Source organism: Neopelma chrysocephalum, unplaced genomic scaffold (assembly GCF_003984885.1).
Source record: "Neopelma chrysocephalum unplaced genomic scaffold, ASM398488v2 Primary Assembly neopelma1_45, whole genome shotgun sequence".
Classification (NCBI taxonomy): domain Eukaryota; kingdom Metazoa; phylum Chordata; class Aves; order Passeriformes; family Pipridae; genus Neopelma; species Neopelma chrysocephalum.
Genome location: NW_020897704.1, coordinates 13,488,363 through 13,508,148, shown reverse-complemented (window position 1 = coordinate 13,508,148; position 19,786 = coordinate 13,488,363). Strand labels below are relative to the sequence as shown.

General features: G+C 35.1%; 1 protein-coding gene across 1 annotated transcript in view; it reads right to left on the bottom strand.

Annotated features, from left to right (window-relative positions):
* Window positions 1-1,490: 1,490 nt before the first annotated feature.
* The window catches only part of GNAI1 (G protein subunit alpha i1), a 32,761-nt gene continuing 14,465 nt past the window's right edge, over window positions 1,491-19,786 (bottom strand). The window contains exons 2-9 of the mRNA XM_027679460.1: window positions 15,208-15,250; window positions 14,988-15,129; window positions 10,330-10,487; window positions 8,711-8,839; window positions 5,885-6,014; window positions 4,529-4,682; window positions 3,425-3,639; window positions 1,491-3,323 (exon numbers count right to left, since the gene is read on the bottom strand). Of these exons, the coding sequence (XP_027535261.1) occupies window positions 3,449-3,639; window positions 4,529-4,682; window positions 5,885-6,014; window positions 8,711-8,839; window positions 10,330-10,487; window positions 14,988-15,129; window positions 15,208-15,250 (947 nt within the window). The 3' untranslated portion in view covers window positions 1,491-3,323; window positions 3,425-3,448. The remainder of the gene's footprint in view (window positions 3,324-3,424; window positions 3,640-4,528; window positions 4,683-5,884; window positions 6,015-8,710; window positions 8,840-10,329; window positions 10,488-14,987; window positions 15,130-15,207; window positions 15,251-19,786) is intronic.

Below are 19,786 nucleotides of genomic sequence, written 5' to 3'. Positions count from 1 at the left end.
AAAACTACAAGCACTAGTGTAGTCAATGACTGATAATTAAGTTCCTCTTTCACCTGTCTCATCTTCCTCATTCATATGTGAGTGTACTCTCACAAGCTATAAATTATTCAGGGACGAGCTGCTTTCAGCCTCTTGTTGCACCTTCTACACTTTTTTTTTACAATTAAATAGTCAAGAATTTGGCATTTACAACCCTGGCATTACTCTTTGACCCACAGGATCTTAGCTAGTAATATGAACTATAACAACTTCAAGAGATATCCACACAGTAGGACAGCCAGCATCTTGGTAGGGTTTCCTTTTTGCTTGATTTGGAACAGATCCTTTAATTTTCCCCAATTCTAGCACACTAGCCACCATGCTGTTCATGCCGCAGATGGATTTCTCTTGCTCCTTAAGGTTTTATGTAGAATTTAAATCATGAAGCTGCTAATTGCATACATGGAAACAGAAACCGCAATCTAACAAATGTTACATTGTTCCCATTCTGTGATCCTGGACCCTGTTTTAGTTACTAAGAGGTTACTACATTTAACCTCAAGTTTCCTCCAAATTCCATAGGTAGCATCATGAAGTCAAATAGCAAATTTTTCAAACCCTCCTTCCACAATGTTAAGCCCCTTAAAAATAGCTATTTTTTTAAAGACAGCTGCATTTTAATGAGACTTCAACCACAGATGTGCACAAGACCACAGGGGCTGGAGAAGCCTCCATAAAGCTCTGATTTTTTACATATACTAAATTTACAATATTTATGATAGCCTGAGGGAATATCTAAGCTAGTACAGGGAGCTTTCCTGTGTAAGGCTAGAAAAAGCAGTTTGCCTGAACACTGCATGAAGAAATGAGGGGAATAGGGAACTGGAACAGAATGGGGGCTCAGGGACAACTGTCCTTCTCAGCCAGTGGTGCACCTACAGCATTTCCCCACTTTTCTGCAGTGCTCTGACACAGAAGGATAGTCCTGACGGAACAGAGATGGAGTGGAGCCTTACTGCAGTCACAGTGAAAGCTAAGTGTGTGGCTTCCCTGACAACAGAATGCAAATCCTCTCGTAGCTTTTCCTAGAGCAGTGGCCTTGGCTGACAACTTTCATCTCTGGACAAAGACTGAACAACCAGCGCAGCATATCTACAAGGAAACACACCTGCTGGCCACCCATCAGGTCAGAAAAAACAAAATTTTCTGTCTGGACTAGTGAGCAAAATTCTTGCATGATTTTGTTCTGTATTAAGATGCAAATACTTCAGAAAGCGCTAGTTATGAAATTCCAAAAATTCTTCAACTGAAGGTCTTGGAACAATAGTAAAGGAAATATATTAATAACTAATAAACATTATTTATTTTCATTTTTATGTTATTGTTTCTAGCACAAAGTTTTTGTATTTACTTTTGACTTCCTATCTTCTCATTTTTACTCCCTATTTGCCTCCACAGGATGGATGCAAAAAGATTTCCATCAGCACATTTAAAGAAAAACATTTCTTTCAAGCAAGGCACAAAATTTAGATTTATTTAATTTGATTAATCCCAATTTTTGTTTTACATTAAGTACAAAAACCAACTTGAACGTAGGTGTAAATACAATTCCACAAAGTAGTTCAGTGAGATTTAAAATCATATCCAGAACTGTAAAGCACAATTAAAAGCAGCCCAGGATATACAGATTGCTTACCATAACTGCTGAAAGAGCTCATAATGTATCAATGTATTTAACAACCTCCAGCATTAAGTTACCTCCTTTCTAACCTTACATTTAAAACACATTTAGCAAATCTGTACCTAACAAAGGAAACATTAAAGAATGAGAAGTGCAGGTAAGTTTTACTCAAGCTGAAGCCTAACTAAAACACACACACAATCAAAAATTAAACAACAGAACACAGACTTAAATATTTTGAACATTTCTAGGAACAAAAATGCTAATATAATATAGAAAAATAGCCACAGGTTCCAAGACTTATTTACTTCTCAAAGAACTTATGGTGTACTGTAGCTGCCTGAAATATTTTAACAATTATAGAAAATCGTATTTCCAAGTTTGGTAGGTTCGTATTTTCTAGATGACAGACATTTAAGACAACCATCAACTTATTTACAACTAGAAGCTTATTCCTTTTAAAATCTGTATTAAAAAAAAAAAATCAATTTTGGCACTATCCATAAGGCAATGGATGATATGTACCTAAGACAGCAAATCACACAATGAAAGCATAACTAGAAGAAAATTATATTCTTTAACTTAATATTATAACAAACTGTGAGACTTTAATTATAATTAAAGAGGATATTAAAGGATCAGCACTTCTAAGTTACTTAAACACCTTATCCAAAATACTGAAGAATCTTATTATATGCAACAGGAAATTGCTGAAATCTGTGAAGCCACTTTGCCATGTCTTGTGGAAGAACCCAGTATTTCTATGGTTATTAAATTATCAAAGTAGTTTTATTATCAGAAAATAGCAAAATGTGTAAGGAGAACATGAATTTACTTCTTAAATAAACAGAAAAAAATTATTCTGAAGTCCAGCCTTTGCTAACCGTCTATTTAAAAAACCCCAAAGGTAGTTTTTCCATTCACTCCACTGAGTAAAGACCACAGCTTCAAAAAAATATTTTATTGATATAACTAGTTTTAACAACTTCCTTTTTGCATTTCCATCAGCTTTTGTGATAGCTGAACCTTAAACTTCAATTTCCCAGTGTTGCCACATTTCCACTGCAAAGACTGCAAGCCCAGATTTCATAAAATGTGAATTTCATTTAAATTTTAAAATAATCTTTGCATTTATCTTGAATTTATAAAAAGATTTTTTTCAAAACTTAAGGCAAAAAACAAGTTTTATTGGTTATGTTTCTTTAAGTCTGAGCAGGTGTATGAGGCTGTTTAAATATCAAAAAAGCAAACGCCATATACAGTATTACCAACAAAAGTAAAGAATAAGGCAGCATGCACCCTTAAGATGAAAAGAAAATTTAATTTTACAAGATGTTTAAATAATTCCAAGGCAAAAAGTGTCTGTCTCCTCTAAGAGTATCTTCAGAAAACATGGAAATTTTAGAGGAATGTTTTAGAGGACATCAACTTACTAAAATATTCCGTTCAACGTTTATACAAATACATTACTACAATTGTAAGTTTACATACAATCAACTGACATCTCAGTGTTAACTAATTACTTAAATTTACAAGACAAACATAAATAAAGCTGTTAAAACAGGCAAGTACAGTACTGATCTATCATTCAGCACAACGTATTTTGTACTTCTTTCACCTTGAAAAGAATCAGATTAGAATTGTGCGAAGTTGATCTTCAAACCTAAAAATAAAATAAAAGAGAATTAAGTATATCTATGCAGGTATTACACAGCATGGGCATATTCCAAATGCCTAAGTCCTGTTTTCAGGTATGTAATTTACCATTTAACAACCTCTTGTCTGTTCTCAGAAGAGGCCACAGTCTTTAAGGTTATTTTTAATAATGACATCAGTTACAGCATCAAAAACAAACTGCACATTTTTTGTGTCTGTGGCACAAGTGAAGTGAGTGTAGATTTCCTTTGTGTCTTTTCTCTTGTTCAGATCCTCAAACTGACACTGAATGTATGCAGCTGCTTCTTCATAAGTGTTTGACCCTAGAAGAAAAAAATCGCTCCGTAAGCAGGTTTCAAACTGCAAAATAGTAACATGCATTTTGTATCTTTGAAGGAATTGCTTCTTTGGAAATTGTTAACCTAAACCTGAAGAGGAGTAATTCCACAGCCATTGCTTAAAGATACCATTAAAAAACTTTGAAGGAAACCTTTTGGATGCATTTGTAAGAATAAAACCTAAGTATTCAATTCCAGCTGCAGGAAATCTTTCCATTTACTTCAGTGGCAGAGGAACAAGTCATTAATGACCCATCACTGTTCCCTAGATTAGGATATTTTGTTTCCTGAATTCACTTTACTTGCTTTCAATTTTTATGTTTTTAAAAGGTTTGGGTTTCCCACACACAATTAAAGACATTTAGCATACGTATCTCTCCTAAGCTTCTTACCTCCGACATGCTATTTTCTGTACCAGAGCTTGAAGTTACAAAGAAAACGATACATAAAAAGGCTAAGACTTGTTCAAATGAATTCATCCTCTTTTGCTTTGTATTTCCTGAGTAAGCCACCTACTTCAAAATGTATGTACACTCCCTGTTCAAATAAAACTCTCATGTGCCCTCAGGGTTTCCTACTTACGTTTAAGTACTAAAACAAGACAATATCAGAAATAAGAATGGGTTAAATAAATTAGCCTGAAGAGTTGTAGCAGTACCATGTAAATGCTATCAGTGGACCAGCATTATTTCACATGGTTAAAAAGACTTAGCCCTATTTTCCTTCTGATCCATAAAAATAATCCCCCATCCTAAACTTCTTTTCATATAAATATTTTAGATGCCTAGAGTTATTCAACTCATGATTTGTCCATCAAAAACTATGTAATTTAGCAAAAAAAACTCAACTTGACACCTGCACCCCCCTCTAATACCTGCATATTCAGGGTAGCAAATAGTGAGAGGACTTCTTTTGATTTTTTCTTCAAAAAGATCCTTCTTGTTCAGGAATAGAATAATAGAAGTGTCTGTGAACCATTTATTGTTGCAGATACTGTCAAACAATTTCATGCTTTCATGCATCCGATTCTGTAATTGGAAAAAAACACATCTTCTTTGTATTTTATCAAACTTTGGTAGTAAAATCAGGATCCATATTTTTGATTAGTTATAAATGAACCAGGTAAGTTACAAAACTAAGTTTTTAGCAAACAAAATCACATTTTACCACAGGGAAATAGAGAGAAGCCAAGACCACCACAAAGACCACTTCTACAAGCCGGCTTTAAGCAACTACTTTTTCTAATTTCCAGGTTTAAGTTTTTAGTATTTTAGAAATTTTTACTGTGTTTTGACATTTTGCAGTACAGATATTCTACAAGAATCGCTGATTTACCTGAATTTTTCTTAATACTGATCAGATCTTCTGGAAATTGAAAATGAATTCTGCACCTAGCTGATATTCCAGAAGAAGGAAAAGAAGTTCTACAAGACTAGTGAATCAAATGAGCAGGTTTTTTTCCTCTTACCATAATTCTTAACTCTGTAGAAAAATTATCCAATATGTAAGTACTTTGGCCAAGTTCCAGCCATTTAAGCAGCAGGATACTAGATACGACCTTCTTTGACTATGTTTGACTTGAAAGGTTTTCTTATTTCTCTTTCCTCCCCAAATTATATTTTATAGGAAGTTGCAGAACACAAGGAGGAGCACAAAAGTCTGTTAATGATTCGCACACAATAGACAAGCATCACTTCAGACCACTCAGACAGTAAAATGCACCCTGTACACAGTGACATGGAAGAAGTAAACCCTTGAAAGAGGAGAAAGGAGCAGAGGGAGGTGGAAGGGAGAAGGAAGAGAAAAATTTCTGCAACTGAGATCAGAGAAACATATTTAGAAAGATGCAAAAACTGAAGACTGAGGAAGGAAGGAAAAACAAAACAAGGTAGACACAGATAAGTCAAGAAAGTTCTTACTCTGTACTTCTAGTATCCCTAAAGAAACTAAAATGTGTATTACTGACAATGCATCCTCATTAACTTATGCATCCTTTAAAACATGAAAGTGTAGCTGCAAAGAATATTTCTCTTAGTATTCCTTCTGAGAATATGAGGAAATACTTTGAAACCTGAAGGCATGAATTCTATCAGCATTCCTGAGACCTCTTGCACAAACCATACATCTTATAAAGCAGTAATACTCCAAAAGACATATTTATAGCTTTCCTTCCAAACTTATTTAGCTTCTATCCAACAACTGTTCCCTTCTTCAACATTGCAGTACTTGCCATTTCCTCATCTTCAGCCAAGACCAAGTCATAATCACTTAGTGCCACACAAAAAATAATTGCTGTAACACCCTCAAAACAATGAATCCACTTCTTCCGCTCTGATCTTTGGCCTCCAACATCAAACATTCTGTGAAACAGAAGCACAAAGCAGGGAATGAACTTTGGAATTTCTAGCTTTCTGAATATTAACCAATAAAATCTGAAAATATCAGATATGTAAGTCTGAGCACAACATTTTAAAAAGGACATAAAAATCTGCAACATTTATTACTATTTTTCTCAGTAAAAATCCTAATTTTAATAAAGCCTTAAAAGCCTTCCTATACATTTTAGAGAGCATGAGGAGGTATGAAATGAAAGCTAAACAAGATTAATTATTTACAATAATATATTTAATCAACAAAGTTAATTGTAATCTATAACAACAAAAATATACAGAGTTAGCTTTACTAAAAAGTCTAAAATAATAAAAGATACTGAACAACAACGTAAGATTCTTTAAGAGAAGAGTGGTGTCTTTTTCAATACTTGGAAATAATGCAGAACTAAGGAAGTTGAACACTGACTTTATTATTGATGTTTTTGTATTCTGAATATTAAAATATATAATTAAATTTGTAGAAAATAAATTTTAGATCTCAACTCTAAATTCTGGTGAGGTTCAGTACCTCTCTCTTCTAAATCAAATTACAATTTAAATCCATTCTTCAACTGGCCATGTTTAAATGAGATTTTTTTTTAAGAGATGCTTTAATTATTTTCAAAATTATCTTAAAAGACAAAAAAAAAGGATTACAGAGTAAAAACAACTCTCATTTTCCCTCTAATAAATGCATTTTTTGGAAATGCAATTAAGTCTTTCATACAATACACTCACTAAAACTGACTTGTATTTTTTTATTATCCCCCTTTCCTCTTTTTCCCTGAGCTGTAAGATTGGAAGGTGGGGCACATGGATAAAACCTTACCAATTTAATGTTAGTGTACTACACAACCAGGTAAATTGCACTTGAAGGGTTTTAATTACAGTTGTTATTTTTACAAATCAAGTGTTCCAAGTTGCTAGATTTTAATTTGAAAAAACACAGTAAAAATAAGTAGAGAAGGAAACAAATTAGAAGGAAAATCAAGTCCCTTTGCTTTCTCATCAAAAACGGTCAGAAACCTCGTAACCTCTAATAAGGTATTCTATTGGGATACACTATGGTGTGACAATGCTCATTGCCCATTTAATGTTCTACATTGGGATAATTCCATGTTAAAAATGTCTTGAAAGATTATTCCTGTTAGAATTTAAAAAGGAAAAAAGGATTCCTTAGAAGTGTTCCTTACCTTCAGAGATAGCTTTGAGAGGAAGCCTTTGGATATTACCCTATATAAATGCAAGGCAGCCACCTACTCCTACTTCTCAAATAATTAATTATGGCTGTACCCCAGGAAGATATTTTGTACCTGTATACTTTAATAATTAATACCTTAAATTTTACTTGTTACTTCTGTCATTCTAATGCTAGGCTTTATAAATTCATACTAAGAGATGAATTTCTGTAAGAATTAACATTTCTACAAAAAAAAAAAAGGTGTTCTTTGAAGACAAAAGTAGTAAATCATCAGACTCAACTTCTGGAAGAGTCTATAGAAACAGGATGAAGACTAGCTATTTGCATTTTGGATTGAATCAATAATCAAAGTAATGCTAAGCACTTTATAGAGAAGGCTGAATTGAGGCTCAACCTCAAAGAATCTAAATACATACAGAAGAACAGGAAAGAAAAGATAATGAAAGAAATTGATATTGCACAGCTAGTCATGTTTATGTACCCTTGCCTTACAATAATGAAGCCTTTCATGTCTTTGGTTCATCTTAGAAGTTCTTTTCAATGTTATGTCAGAGTATATTTCAAGCCCTTCCAATAACTCATTAAGCCTGTCTCCTAAAGCACAGGTACAGGTGTTTAAATGTACAACATTACAGCTAAATACTTCCACAGGCCTGTCTCAAAGTTACACATTTTACAGAAGCATAATCCCATGGTCCTTGTAACAGCCCTGATAATCAGCACAGACTGGACCCATCTACAGTAGGGAGCTGAACAAGAAACATTATGAAGTGAGTGAGAAGATGAAATGCTCCTCAGAATACTGAAGACCTCTCTTCAGGCTTGGCTGAGGACTACTCTCCTCAGGTTTTCAAGAGGTACATTCCCATTTATCAGCTATTCTTTTATGGATTAACAGATTTTGTACACTTAAACCCTAAAACAAGGAAACAAAACATATTTGCACAGTACTGATGGTCCTGCAGCATACCTATTACAGTACTTGATACACATTTCCATGAAAAAGAAATATTTTCCATAAAGATACTAAACAAATATATTATATAGACATGCTGACAAGAATTTCTGCATAGTCAAAATGTGATTTCATGTAATTTAATGTGTGTTTTACTGAGTTTTCTTCTCATTCTTCCTCACCAGTAGGAGGTCAACTGTTCTGCTGCTTTCACCATGAATGGTGCACCTGGGTCGGGGAAATCCCCATGTCAACACAGGCTGGGGAACGAAGGGATTTAATTTACATAAAAAGCATCTTTACAAAATGCTTCCAATAAACCCAAAACATTTACTGAAGTTCCAACAAGTACTATATCCCTTCAGAAAACTGAGTCCAGCATGAGGAATTTTTTTTTTAAAGAAACGGAAAGAAAAATAATCCAACTTGTGGTTAGACAAATTTGTTAAATTACACCATTGAAAGCCATATTCTACAATTTCACAGGAACTGTAACAGATAGATGATCATGCTGCAAGATTTACATACTTAAAATGAAGATCTTTGAAGGTAAAGTGAGTTTCCACTATTCCTGTGGTTTTCACTCTAGTCCTGAGAACGTCCTGTTGAGTTGGAATGTAGCTGGTTTGTGCTATCCTGTCCAAGTCGTTCAAGTAACTAAAGTTAAAAATAAATACTGTTTTCAGTTATTCATAAAATAGTAACAAAATAATTGCAAAGAATTACAGAAGTTCTAGGTCCATTCATTACATTGTGCTTGAATTTTATAAAACAGTTTTCTCTGACGTAAGACTAAAAATCTAGACATGTTATTCATTAAAATTTCCAAGTTTTTTTTCCAAAATAAGCTTTAGAGACATAACAATATTTCATCCTAGATGAAAGAAAACTTATGCAATTTATTCCACTACAAACTGGAAATCCCAAAATGCAAACATGGTTCCACGTACATCAGTGTTGTTCGCACTAATTAGAAGAACACCTTCATCTTTGTAACCTAATGAACTAACAGTTACTTTGAACTGTAAACAAAGCCCCAAATTACCCTAGATTTGATAATAGGTATCAAAAGAACAACTCAGTGTTTTGGTCAGAATTAATGTGTTTAAGAAAATGCCTTATACATAACAATTAACTTTCTATTGAGATTTTCTAATTACACATATTTTTTACAATAATATACTTTCATTGCCAAAATTCTTGCAATGTAGGCCAAGACCAGTGCTTCTAAAAACCACACAAATCTTACTTGTGCTTACTTTTGCCGTTCCCACAGTAAATAGGGAAGGCATTATGTTCTACTTTCTGTGTAACAAGTTAGCAATTTTAACGATAGAACTGTATGGCTAAAAGAACAGTTTTCTTATGAAATTGGAGGTAGAGATATCTAAAACAACAAAATAGAACACAGGAGGGTACCAGAGGAGAGTAATTTAAACTCCAAATGGAATGCTTCAGTGAGAAATAACTTCAAAGAGTACAAATTACTTCAGAATTATAAAGCTTTTAAAAAATTGCACTATAAGCAGTGTCACTGCTATGCCATTCTTTACCATCTTAACTCTCCCTTGGTGGACTCCTTCCTTGACTGACTTACCATTACTTGCTGCCACACAATCTTATTTCTGCCACCCTTAGTTCCTTATTATTTTATTTTTTTACTGAAGTGCCCTAGCATAAAAGATACATCCTGATTGTTACCTTTCCTCAACACGTTTCTAATAGAGACCATTAATTAACAAAGAAAATGCAGCAATGTTGAACTATAGGAGAAACGAACATAAAAGTAATATCCTTGGTAATACAAATTCAGATCAAATTTTCTGGACATGTTCAGATACTGAAAAGGTAGCTGAGTCAGGTTTCTGTAATAAAAATGCTATTAAAGCACCTTAAAGCAACTTTTGTCTTCTTTAAGAGGGTGAAACACCTGGTCAGAGCACGACAAGTTCATAATTATACCACACCTCTTCCTTTCCAACCTCGAAGCCTAGTTGCAGCATTTTGACCCAAGCAGACAGTATCTTTGTCCAGATACTTCTGTGGTTTCCATCTACGTGGGAGCAGAACTTGTCAAAAGATGACACGTACACTTCTTTAACTACTACTTAGAAGGCCAAGAGAATCTTTTCTGTCACACTACTTACTAGGCAGCAGAGTCATTAAGCTGGTACTCTCGAGATCTGTTGAAACAAGCTTGAACTCCACTGTCTTTCCACAGTCTCTTGATAACTCCAGCAAGCTCTGCAGTCATAAATCCTTCTTCTGCTGCTCCAGCCAACACAAAGAGCTGACGAGCATCATCCTTTAGGATGTAAACAGAGAGTGCAGAGACAAATATTGAGAAATACAACACATGTATTATCACCTAAGATATTCAGCAAGAGTTGCTTAACCTGGTAAATGTGAATGTAACCAAACAAGAAAAAAGTGAAATAAACAATTGGTTTTAGTGTTCTCAATAGGATATCAATTCCCACATTTTTCAACAACACAAAGTGTTTCAACACTAAAAATTTGTCATTGCTAATAAAGTTTCTTCTGATCAGTTTATAAGTCGAATAAGTTTTCATAAACAGGAGTAGTAACCTATTTTGTGCTCAAGCCTAAAGTTAACTGTATTTGCTCATCAAATACCACATACTGGACAAAATGCTTACACTGCAGACTAGACCCTTCAGAAATGCAGATGTATATTGATTAACTGAAGATAACACATTAAACACTTAAGCTTCAAAAAACAACTTTGAAAGTGACAAAATCACTTCCCAAATCTTGCATCAGGAATTAGAAAAATACTTCTTAAAACCTTTCCAGATAAATCAGCTACAAATATTCATTACCTCTAATTATTCTACAGACACCAAATTTTCTTGGTAAAGCAATATCAAACAAATATCAAGATTTTTAAGAGCAAATGCTGGATTTTAAAACTATTTATAATGACAGGCTTTGAGAGTGAGGCTAATGGAGTACAGGATGTAAATCCACCATTCCCCTTTAACAGAACGTGACCAGTTTAGTACCTTCATCCAATTTTGACTGAGCACTGAAACTTAACGTTAGACCTGTAAGGCACTGGGTAGAGGGAAGATCTCCACACTAGTACCCTGCTGCAGGGAGCTGCTTGACCTTGGTTATCAGCAGTATGTGATCTAATGCCAAGGTACATCAGCCAGAAAAATCATCACACTTGAGGCTTGTCACTACTACCCACAGCATGTACTGTTTGTCCAGTAATTAAAAGAAAGAGAACAATGAATCTGAAAAGGAGAAAGGGAGAGACTTGGACACATCAGCTGGGAACGGAAAGTATTTCAAGAAAGAGGAGGATTTAAAAAAGCAACACATAAGGTTATTCCTACAAAACAGTAAGTGAAGACACAGGTGCAAATCTGTAGAAAAATCTATTGCTCTGCTGTTCAAACACTAAGCTGTGGGAAAAAAAATTTCCAGGATAAGCACATTAAGTAGTGATTGTTCTAAAGATACTGTCCACTGTAGACTTAAACAATCAAAGTTTATGCAAGCTAACAGAAAAATTGTTTACAGATAGATTGAGTAATACTGAATTTCACAGGCTGAAAACACAAAGTTTGCAGTTCAGTCAACTCGAAGCAAACTTGAAGAGATTTAAATATATGTGTATATATATATGTAGGTACACATATGAAGAACCAGTATCTGATATATAGTTGAAAGTGTCTTTTGAAAGCTAGAGTTGGTAGAAATCTAAAAGAACAGTTGTTAAACAAAAATACTAATTACTGTACATAGACAGGACAAATTATGGACAAATAACAAAAATTCAATGGATTGCAATAATAATTACGTACAAAACCCAGAGCCCTAAAGATCAAAGGGTTGGATAGTCAGATCTCAGGGACTGTAATTTGAGCAATATGCCTGCATGAAAGAAACCTGAATGATAATTCTGGTCTTGAAAATTGTGGATGCAAAGGCAAGAACCTACAACTCATAGAAGCAGCAGATCTTGAAGAAGAGACAATATATACAACAATATGTACAACACACGATAGAAACAGCTTAGAAACTGACAGCCAATTTTGTCACAAAAAATGATGCCATTTTATGCCTAACATGGTCTGACTTTCAAATATACAAAATTTACTCTGTTTCAAATAGCTCTGATCTCTACATGCTCTCAAACAGGCAAGAGAGGAAAGGGAAAGTGGAATAAGGGAGTTGATTTTAGCTCTTTAAAAGCCCAAACATTAAGAAATGGTCTCTGTTACGCCTGTACTCCTTTTGCTAAGGATGGCAACTACCACAGACACCACAAGTGAGGTAGTATATAATGATCAAGTCCTACTTTCATTATTAACCAATGCTAGATATTTTTCTATAATATCTTTAACTGGAATGGGGCAGCTTCCTCTCTAGGTATCACTCATTTTATACCAGATTTCATAAATGAGGTAATGTAAAAAACCTAATTTAACCACCTCTCTAATTACTGTAAATCTCACATTCAGAAAGTGGTCCACAGTCCTTTGAAGCACATTCACTAAATGTCTCTCAAAACACGGTACTGTCCTGTAGCACAGACAAAGATACACCAGACTCCAGACAGATCATTACTGAAGCTGCTGGTGTAACCTGTGCTCCCTTGATTCAATAACTTGAAAAAAGAAAACGTTCAACTCACTGCTTTACCATTAGTCCTATGACAAAAATAAGAGTATATTATTTTTCCAAACAGACTTATCCCATTTAGAGGAAAACCCTCAGAAATTCACCCAAAAGAATCTGAATGTAATACTTTGCCCCAGGAGTTACAATTTCAAGCTTTTCAAGCTTTTTTTTTCGAAAACAAAATAGAATAACTGAGGTATAAATACACTTTTTTCTTTTTTTTCAAGTGATACTGATATACAACAGAAGCTCTGTATTACTTTTTCCATTTCTGGCTTAACAAACGGCAAGAATCTAGTACTAATGTTCCACAGCAGTGATGCTCTGAAAAAAAAAAAAGAATTTGGACCACCAAGACTTGACTAAGTGCAAAGGGATGGATGGCTATTTTAAGATTATTCCTGACAGAAGTTTGCCTCATCATTTATATAGCTCTCTGAAGTTGAGAAACTCAGATGACTTCAAACTGACATCATGTATAACATAGCCCTCAAAATCTTCTTGTTAGTCATTTTATCTGCTAACACCTAAATTTACTCCTCCTCCGTTTTCTCTTACTATGTATTTAGCAACATAAGTCTACCATCTGCCTCTTTGCAACATTAACTGCCAGACTCCAGAGAGAACTCCACTGCACAAATACCGAACTAACAAGCACTGAGATACTGTTGCTGCCCTGGAAAACTTTGGTCTTCCAGGGCAGACTACAGCAAACGTGAGAGCAAATGCACAGAGGAATAACAAATGAAAATGAAGCTTTTCCTATTTCTGTTTACAACTGAAGAGACATCATTAACATATGCACATAACAAAAATGGCTATAACTGGCTAACTGCCAATCAGATTTAGACTTCGGATACAACTTTATGACTCACTATATGTAATCTCATGAACGTTTGTCTTCCTTATGACAACCATACATACTGCATTTCACAAGATTACTAAAGGAATACTCTCTAACATTTATAAATTTTGCTTTTCAAGCAATCAATAAAATGAACACAAGACTGTCATGAATAAGGAATTTACATACTGTTTCTTAAAGGCCCTCCTCTCCTTCCAAATTGTGATTCCACATTAACATGACAGAACAAACTTAGGTCAAAATATCCCTCTGACCTCCTTACATACTTATTTCAATACATGAACAGAAAAACCCTTCCTCCCTTTTTCCTGGGGGATAGCCACAACGTGACAAGTTCCTGCATCAAAACCCTTACTGGTGAGCATTCCATGTTCTGACACTGATTTCTATGGAAAGGAGATAAAAGCACACGTAACTAAGTTTAACTATTCAGACTAGCAGCTCTGGGGATCAATTTCAGCACTGCACTACAGACTGTACTCAGTCCTGCAACAAGAGGACAAGTAAAAACACCTAAGCTGAGCATTTTATAGAAATATTCTGAGCATCTCACCACCTGACCAGATATGGGTGTAGTCACAGATAAAAGCACAGGGGTAGGACTGGAGATATCAATTCTACAGACCAGTTTCAAACAGGTGGAACAGCAAATAAACCCATCAGAGGTTTGCATGTGGGATATAAGATGATATAAGATGGAAAAGGTGAAGAAAAGCTTAGAAAAAGGTCTCATTTCCTGGAAAAAATCCCAAGATTGCTATAATGAAAAACATGGGATACCAGCATCAGGTGTAGGCCCATGTCTCTGCTTTGAGTAAAATGAAGTCCTCAACACTGGAAATCCGTATGACAGGATTCAGTTAGAGGCTGGAAATGTTTCAGGCACTGCTGTGCCTATGAACTAATAGAGACATTCAGACAGTAGCTACATGCCTCCCTATTTCAGCTGTGTTTTTTAAGGAATGTGAAGATGTCTAACTGAAATGACCTACAGAATGTAGCAGCCCACAAATTTGTACAAATAAATGACTGAGTTTTTGAAAAACTCCCTAAGACTCAGATGTTTAGTTCTCCAAATTTAGACAGAATTTGGAAAATTGTATCTAAAACAAACAGTTGTTCTGACTCAATCCAATGCTGACTGCTCCACAGGTCACCTTGCCATGTAAAGTTTTCAATGAGACTTTGTATCCTACAAAGAAGATTTCTGAATATCAAAAGATTTTTTCAGGAAACAGTATGGATATTTCAGCCGTATGTGTGTGTGTGTACTTCAATACTCACAGCCCTGATTGGATCACCAAAGTCTATCTTCAACCTCCCCATTGCTCTAATGATAGCAATAATGGACTGAATGGTGTTACTGTAGACAACAGCTTTGTACTGTTTACATTCTTCTTCTGAATAACCAGCTTCATGTATAATCCTACGGAAGAAAAAATAATAAATTCTCTGTTCACATAAACAGAAACATTTCTCTGTCATAGTATTTTACCATACTTACTTCATCTGCTTGACAATTGTGCTTTTTCCCGATTCACCAGCTCCTGAAAAATAAATATGTGAAAATTCATTAGACTTTTATTAATCTTTGAAAATACATTTAGTTTCTACACTTCAATTGTCTAACCAATATAAAAACTTTCAATAGGTAAAAGGGCATATTACAAATTGATTTTTAATATAAAAATGCATCTTAAGGTGGAAGTTTCAAAATCAAGCCATTTTAAGAACAAATTATTCAGTTCTAAAATGTCTTTTCTTTTTACAGAAGCGAACATAATCTTTACACAGTCTGCTGGTGTTTCTAATGCTAACAGATGATAAGTCGCTCAACTTCAAAGGGGTCTGAAGCTGAATTCCTCTAGATGCCTTTTTAATCAAAACCTAAACAAATTCCTCCTTTATAAGTTCTTCACACATTAACGGTCTTCCATGTTGCAAATGAACATCTTAAAACTCTTCAGAGCTCTAGTCCTTATAACCCTCTTTTGACCCTTGCATGAATAAACCAGCACAGCCAACCTACTTCTTGTTAGAACAGATGGCATAAGGTTTGTCAGTCATCCTGATACCATTCTTAATGCTTAACAAATTAAAAAAAAAAAAAAAAAAAAAAGAGAATGCTATGTTAAAATACAAAGCTTACAAGAACAATTAGTATCTCTGTCTACAGACAGGAAGGAAAAAATTGTAATTTTTGCTGTCTTAACAACGTATCTTTAGTCTGTTTCTTTCTCTAAAGATATATGAAACTCTTACAGCTGTGGTGGAGTCATCATCCCTGGAGGTATTTAAAAACTGTGTAGATGTGGCACTTGGGGTTTAGTGGTGGACTTGGCAGTGCTGAGTTAACAGTTGGCCTTTTCCAACGTAAACAATTGTATGATTCTGTCCACACAACCATTATGCATGCCAAGGCCCTACTTTCCAGGAAGTGGCCCAATACCTGCCTCCCAGTGGGAAGCAGGGAATTAATTCTTCTTTTTGCTTTGCTAGTGTGTGCAAGCTCTGGCTTTTCCTATTAAAACATCATTATCTTGATCCATGAGTCTTCTCGCCTTCCTTCTATTTTTAATTTATCCCAAGGGAGAGGAGAGTTATCACACAGCTGTGTGGGTGTTTGGGTTGACCCTGGCCAACAGCTTTCACGGCTGCACTGGCAAAACTGCAGACAAGTCAAAAGAAGCTGTTCTTCCCCAGCAGTCAGCATTCATTATGCTGCATCAAGTACTGTATCCAGTTCTCTCCCTCGGCAGCCAGTAAATGAGATACTGATAAACTAGACAAAAACCAGTAGAAGGTCACTTAGTTGTTTAGAGGGCTGCTGCACATGGCATTCCAGGAAAAGCTACAAGGAAAGGGACTTTTTAATCCTAGAAAGATTGAGAAGAAGGTTGGATGTGTGTACAGCTGCTTCCTCTCCATAAAACCCGCTTAAGACAGCTTAAAGCAGAAGTAAATTTGTTACTCATTACACATCCGCAACAAAAAGATGTGAGGCAATCAAGAACCTGCAGCACAGGAAGTTTCACAGAGATATAAGGAAGGGAAGGGGGAGACATGCAGGGGACCTATCCCCATGGAAGAGATTGTACTGGAACCAACTGCGCATGGAGGAAGTAGAAAGTCAGCCGTGGAGACCTACAAGATTCAACTGGCCAAGGCTCTGAGCAACCTTATTCATTTCGACGTTAGCCTGGCTTTGAGCCAAGGGCTTAACTAGATGACTTGCAGAGGTTTCTTCTAACATCTATTATTTCATGCCAGTATAACAGAGTATTCTGTACTTGTACACTGTACAGTGATGCTTTTGAGATGTTCCTCCTACTGAACCAAATATGTAATTCAGGACAGACTCAGGCCAATTTAAGACTGCCAAAAGCTGTCCCACCTCCCCCCCAGCACTGCTACTGATGTGGTTACACTTCCCTTCCTCCAACATTGCAGAATGAGTGCTGGCATCACGAGGAGCTGGTGAGCTCAGAGTTGAGTAGCTAAGGAATAGAGAAGGTCTGTCACATCCATCTAAGATTGCCTAATACCATCATTACCTAATGTCCAAGTAAAAAACTTATTTTTTTATAAATCTGCAAGTCTCTTTATAGAGTAGCAATAGTTCTCAGACTCTGAGCTGCCATGGAAATACATTGATATAAACAGAAATCAGAGGCACCAATAAAAAAGTCATTCGTTATTTAGACACCTGAAGCACTTATAAACCACATTAACACCCAATCTCAAAATAGCTAATCATGCACTGACGCACAAATGAGTGACAAAAGTTTAAAGATTAGCTTTATTAATGAAATTACCATAATTTCCTTTGCATTATTATTTTTATTCAAATAATTTGAAGACACTATATTCCCCTGCATTCAACAGCAATTTTGGAGATATTAAGAAATATACTACAGCATTAAATTTATATAACCTCATAAAGTGCTCTTTCTGTTAAAAATTTGTTACATTTGACTAACCAAGCAGGTCAGTGTCAGGGCTAGTTACAGTATAAAAATGAAATCATTTTTGTCTTACACTTTCTAGTCCATTTTTTCTGAGTCAGATATGAGTGTTAGAATTCACATGTACCAAATACCTAGAATAAAAGCCCTGTCAGTAACAAAACCACAAACACTCAGAATACATATGAAGAACAATTAAGTCATTTTTTTATCGAGTACTCAACATCAACAGTGAGTTCCTGGAAGGTGCATTCCCCTACATTATTTAACGGAAAATAGGAAAGATTGTATTTGGTTTGGGTTTTTCCTTTATTTGCACACTGAAATGCTTGCAGCTTTCCTAATAATCTTTGCAAAGTATATAGGAAAATTACACCTTACTCAGTTTCTCATACTGAAAGGAAATTCATTATTTTCGCACTCCTGAATGCAGAGTTCTGCCAGGTTTTCTGACAGATGCACTTTTAACATATCCTCCTTTATCTCAGCGTACATAAATTGCCCATAAAGCAAAATGAGAACTAACCCTGTTTTAGAAAGCTTTAGAGAGGAGCAAGCAGTATTAAATATTACATGTGACAGCTGCATATAAAATGTCAGAGCTGACTGTATTGTCGAAACCAAACCCTACCCAAATTTAGACTGACTTGACTGTATATTCCTCAATCATCTAGTAAGGGATGTTATTTATTGCTTGCTAGTTAAGTGTGATACTTGATTTCAGCATCACTACTGTCAATAATTTGAACAGTCTTACAGGCTCTGTTACTATTTATGTATAACAAAAATATTAATAAAAAGACATGACAGTTCTGCTCAGACTAGAAGAACAGCAGTACATCAGTTCTGAATTTAAAAGAATAGTGGGTATTTTTTGTTTGTTTAGTTTTAAATGATGGTCTAAATTAACTGTTAGGTCAACACATAAAAAAATGTTTAATAACTGATGAGTATTTTCCTTTCTCTTGCACACTATGTCCTTCCCATGCTTCTCAAAAAAAAAAAAAAAGGCAACACATCCTATGAAAATCTAATTTAAAGCAAAGAATTTTAAAACTTTTGTTCACATAGTTCAGAAAAATATAACTTGAACTAAATCTAATACTCTTACTACACTTGCTTGCCAGAAAGGAGGTAGATCCTTATGCTCCATTATGGAGACTGACAAAGTGTGGAAACAAGGCACATCCAAGTTAATCAGCACAATTTCATGTTTTCCCCATAGATCCTACTATAATCTGAAGGGTCTTCTGCATTAAAGTTTAGTACCTTCACATGTCAGTATTTCACAGCTAGTACTGTGCTATTCAAAGCAGTCTTTTACTTTTTTTTGGATCCAGTCTGAGTTCTGATAGCACTTGGTGAATTCAGACCCAGCACATAAACCCAGGCCTGTGACTGACCCAACTGTACCATCCACAGCTCAGGGAATCTGAATAAAGAGGGATTAAGCTTGTATTAGAACTTTTCTTTCAAAGCCAATTTTCAGCTTTGGAAATAGAAAAATCAAAGCATCTTCATGTTCAAAAAACCCAATCAAAAAACCATTTAACAGATCTGCCTTGCATATAGCCCTCTAAAGGAACCAAGTAAAACTAGCAAAGCTCAAATAAATTTAAGGAACAGCTAAAGCAGTATTTGATTCTCCAAGCTGTGATTTGTCCAATTACAGAAAAAATTTATAAGACAGGGTTGGACTCGATCTGAAGGTTCTTTTCCAACCTAAATGATTTTATCACCCTATGACTCATTACTACGAAATTGTAGCAAATACCATCTTAGACAGATTGAATATTCTTTTACGTTTCAAATGGAGCAAATCTGTGTTTAAAAAGAATTAAGTATTTAATAATTTGATTAAAATTAACAGATCAGCAAAAATGTTACTTTAAACTACTCAGAGTGTCTCATGATTTATTATCCCACACACTGCCTACATAGCAAGCATTCCAGAACTACAAATTTCTAGAACAAATGTTTTATGCACTCAGGCACAGAAACTGCTGCTTGTAAGTGCTGAGATCTTAATAGTAACATTTCTAACGTGTGACACATTCGCTAATTGGTTACTGAAGGAAACAGTCAAATACTAAAGTAAAAACAAAGGAAACTTCAAGT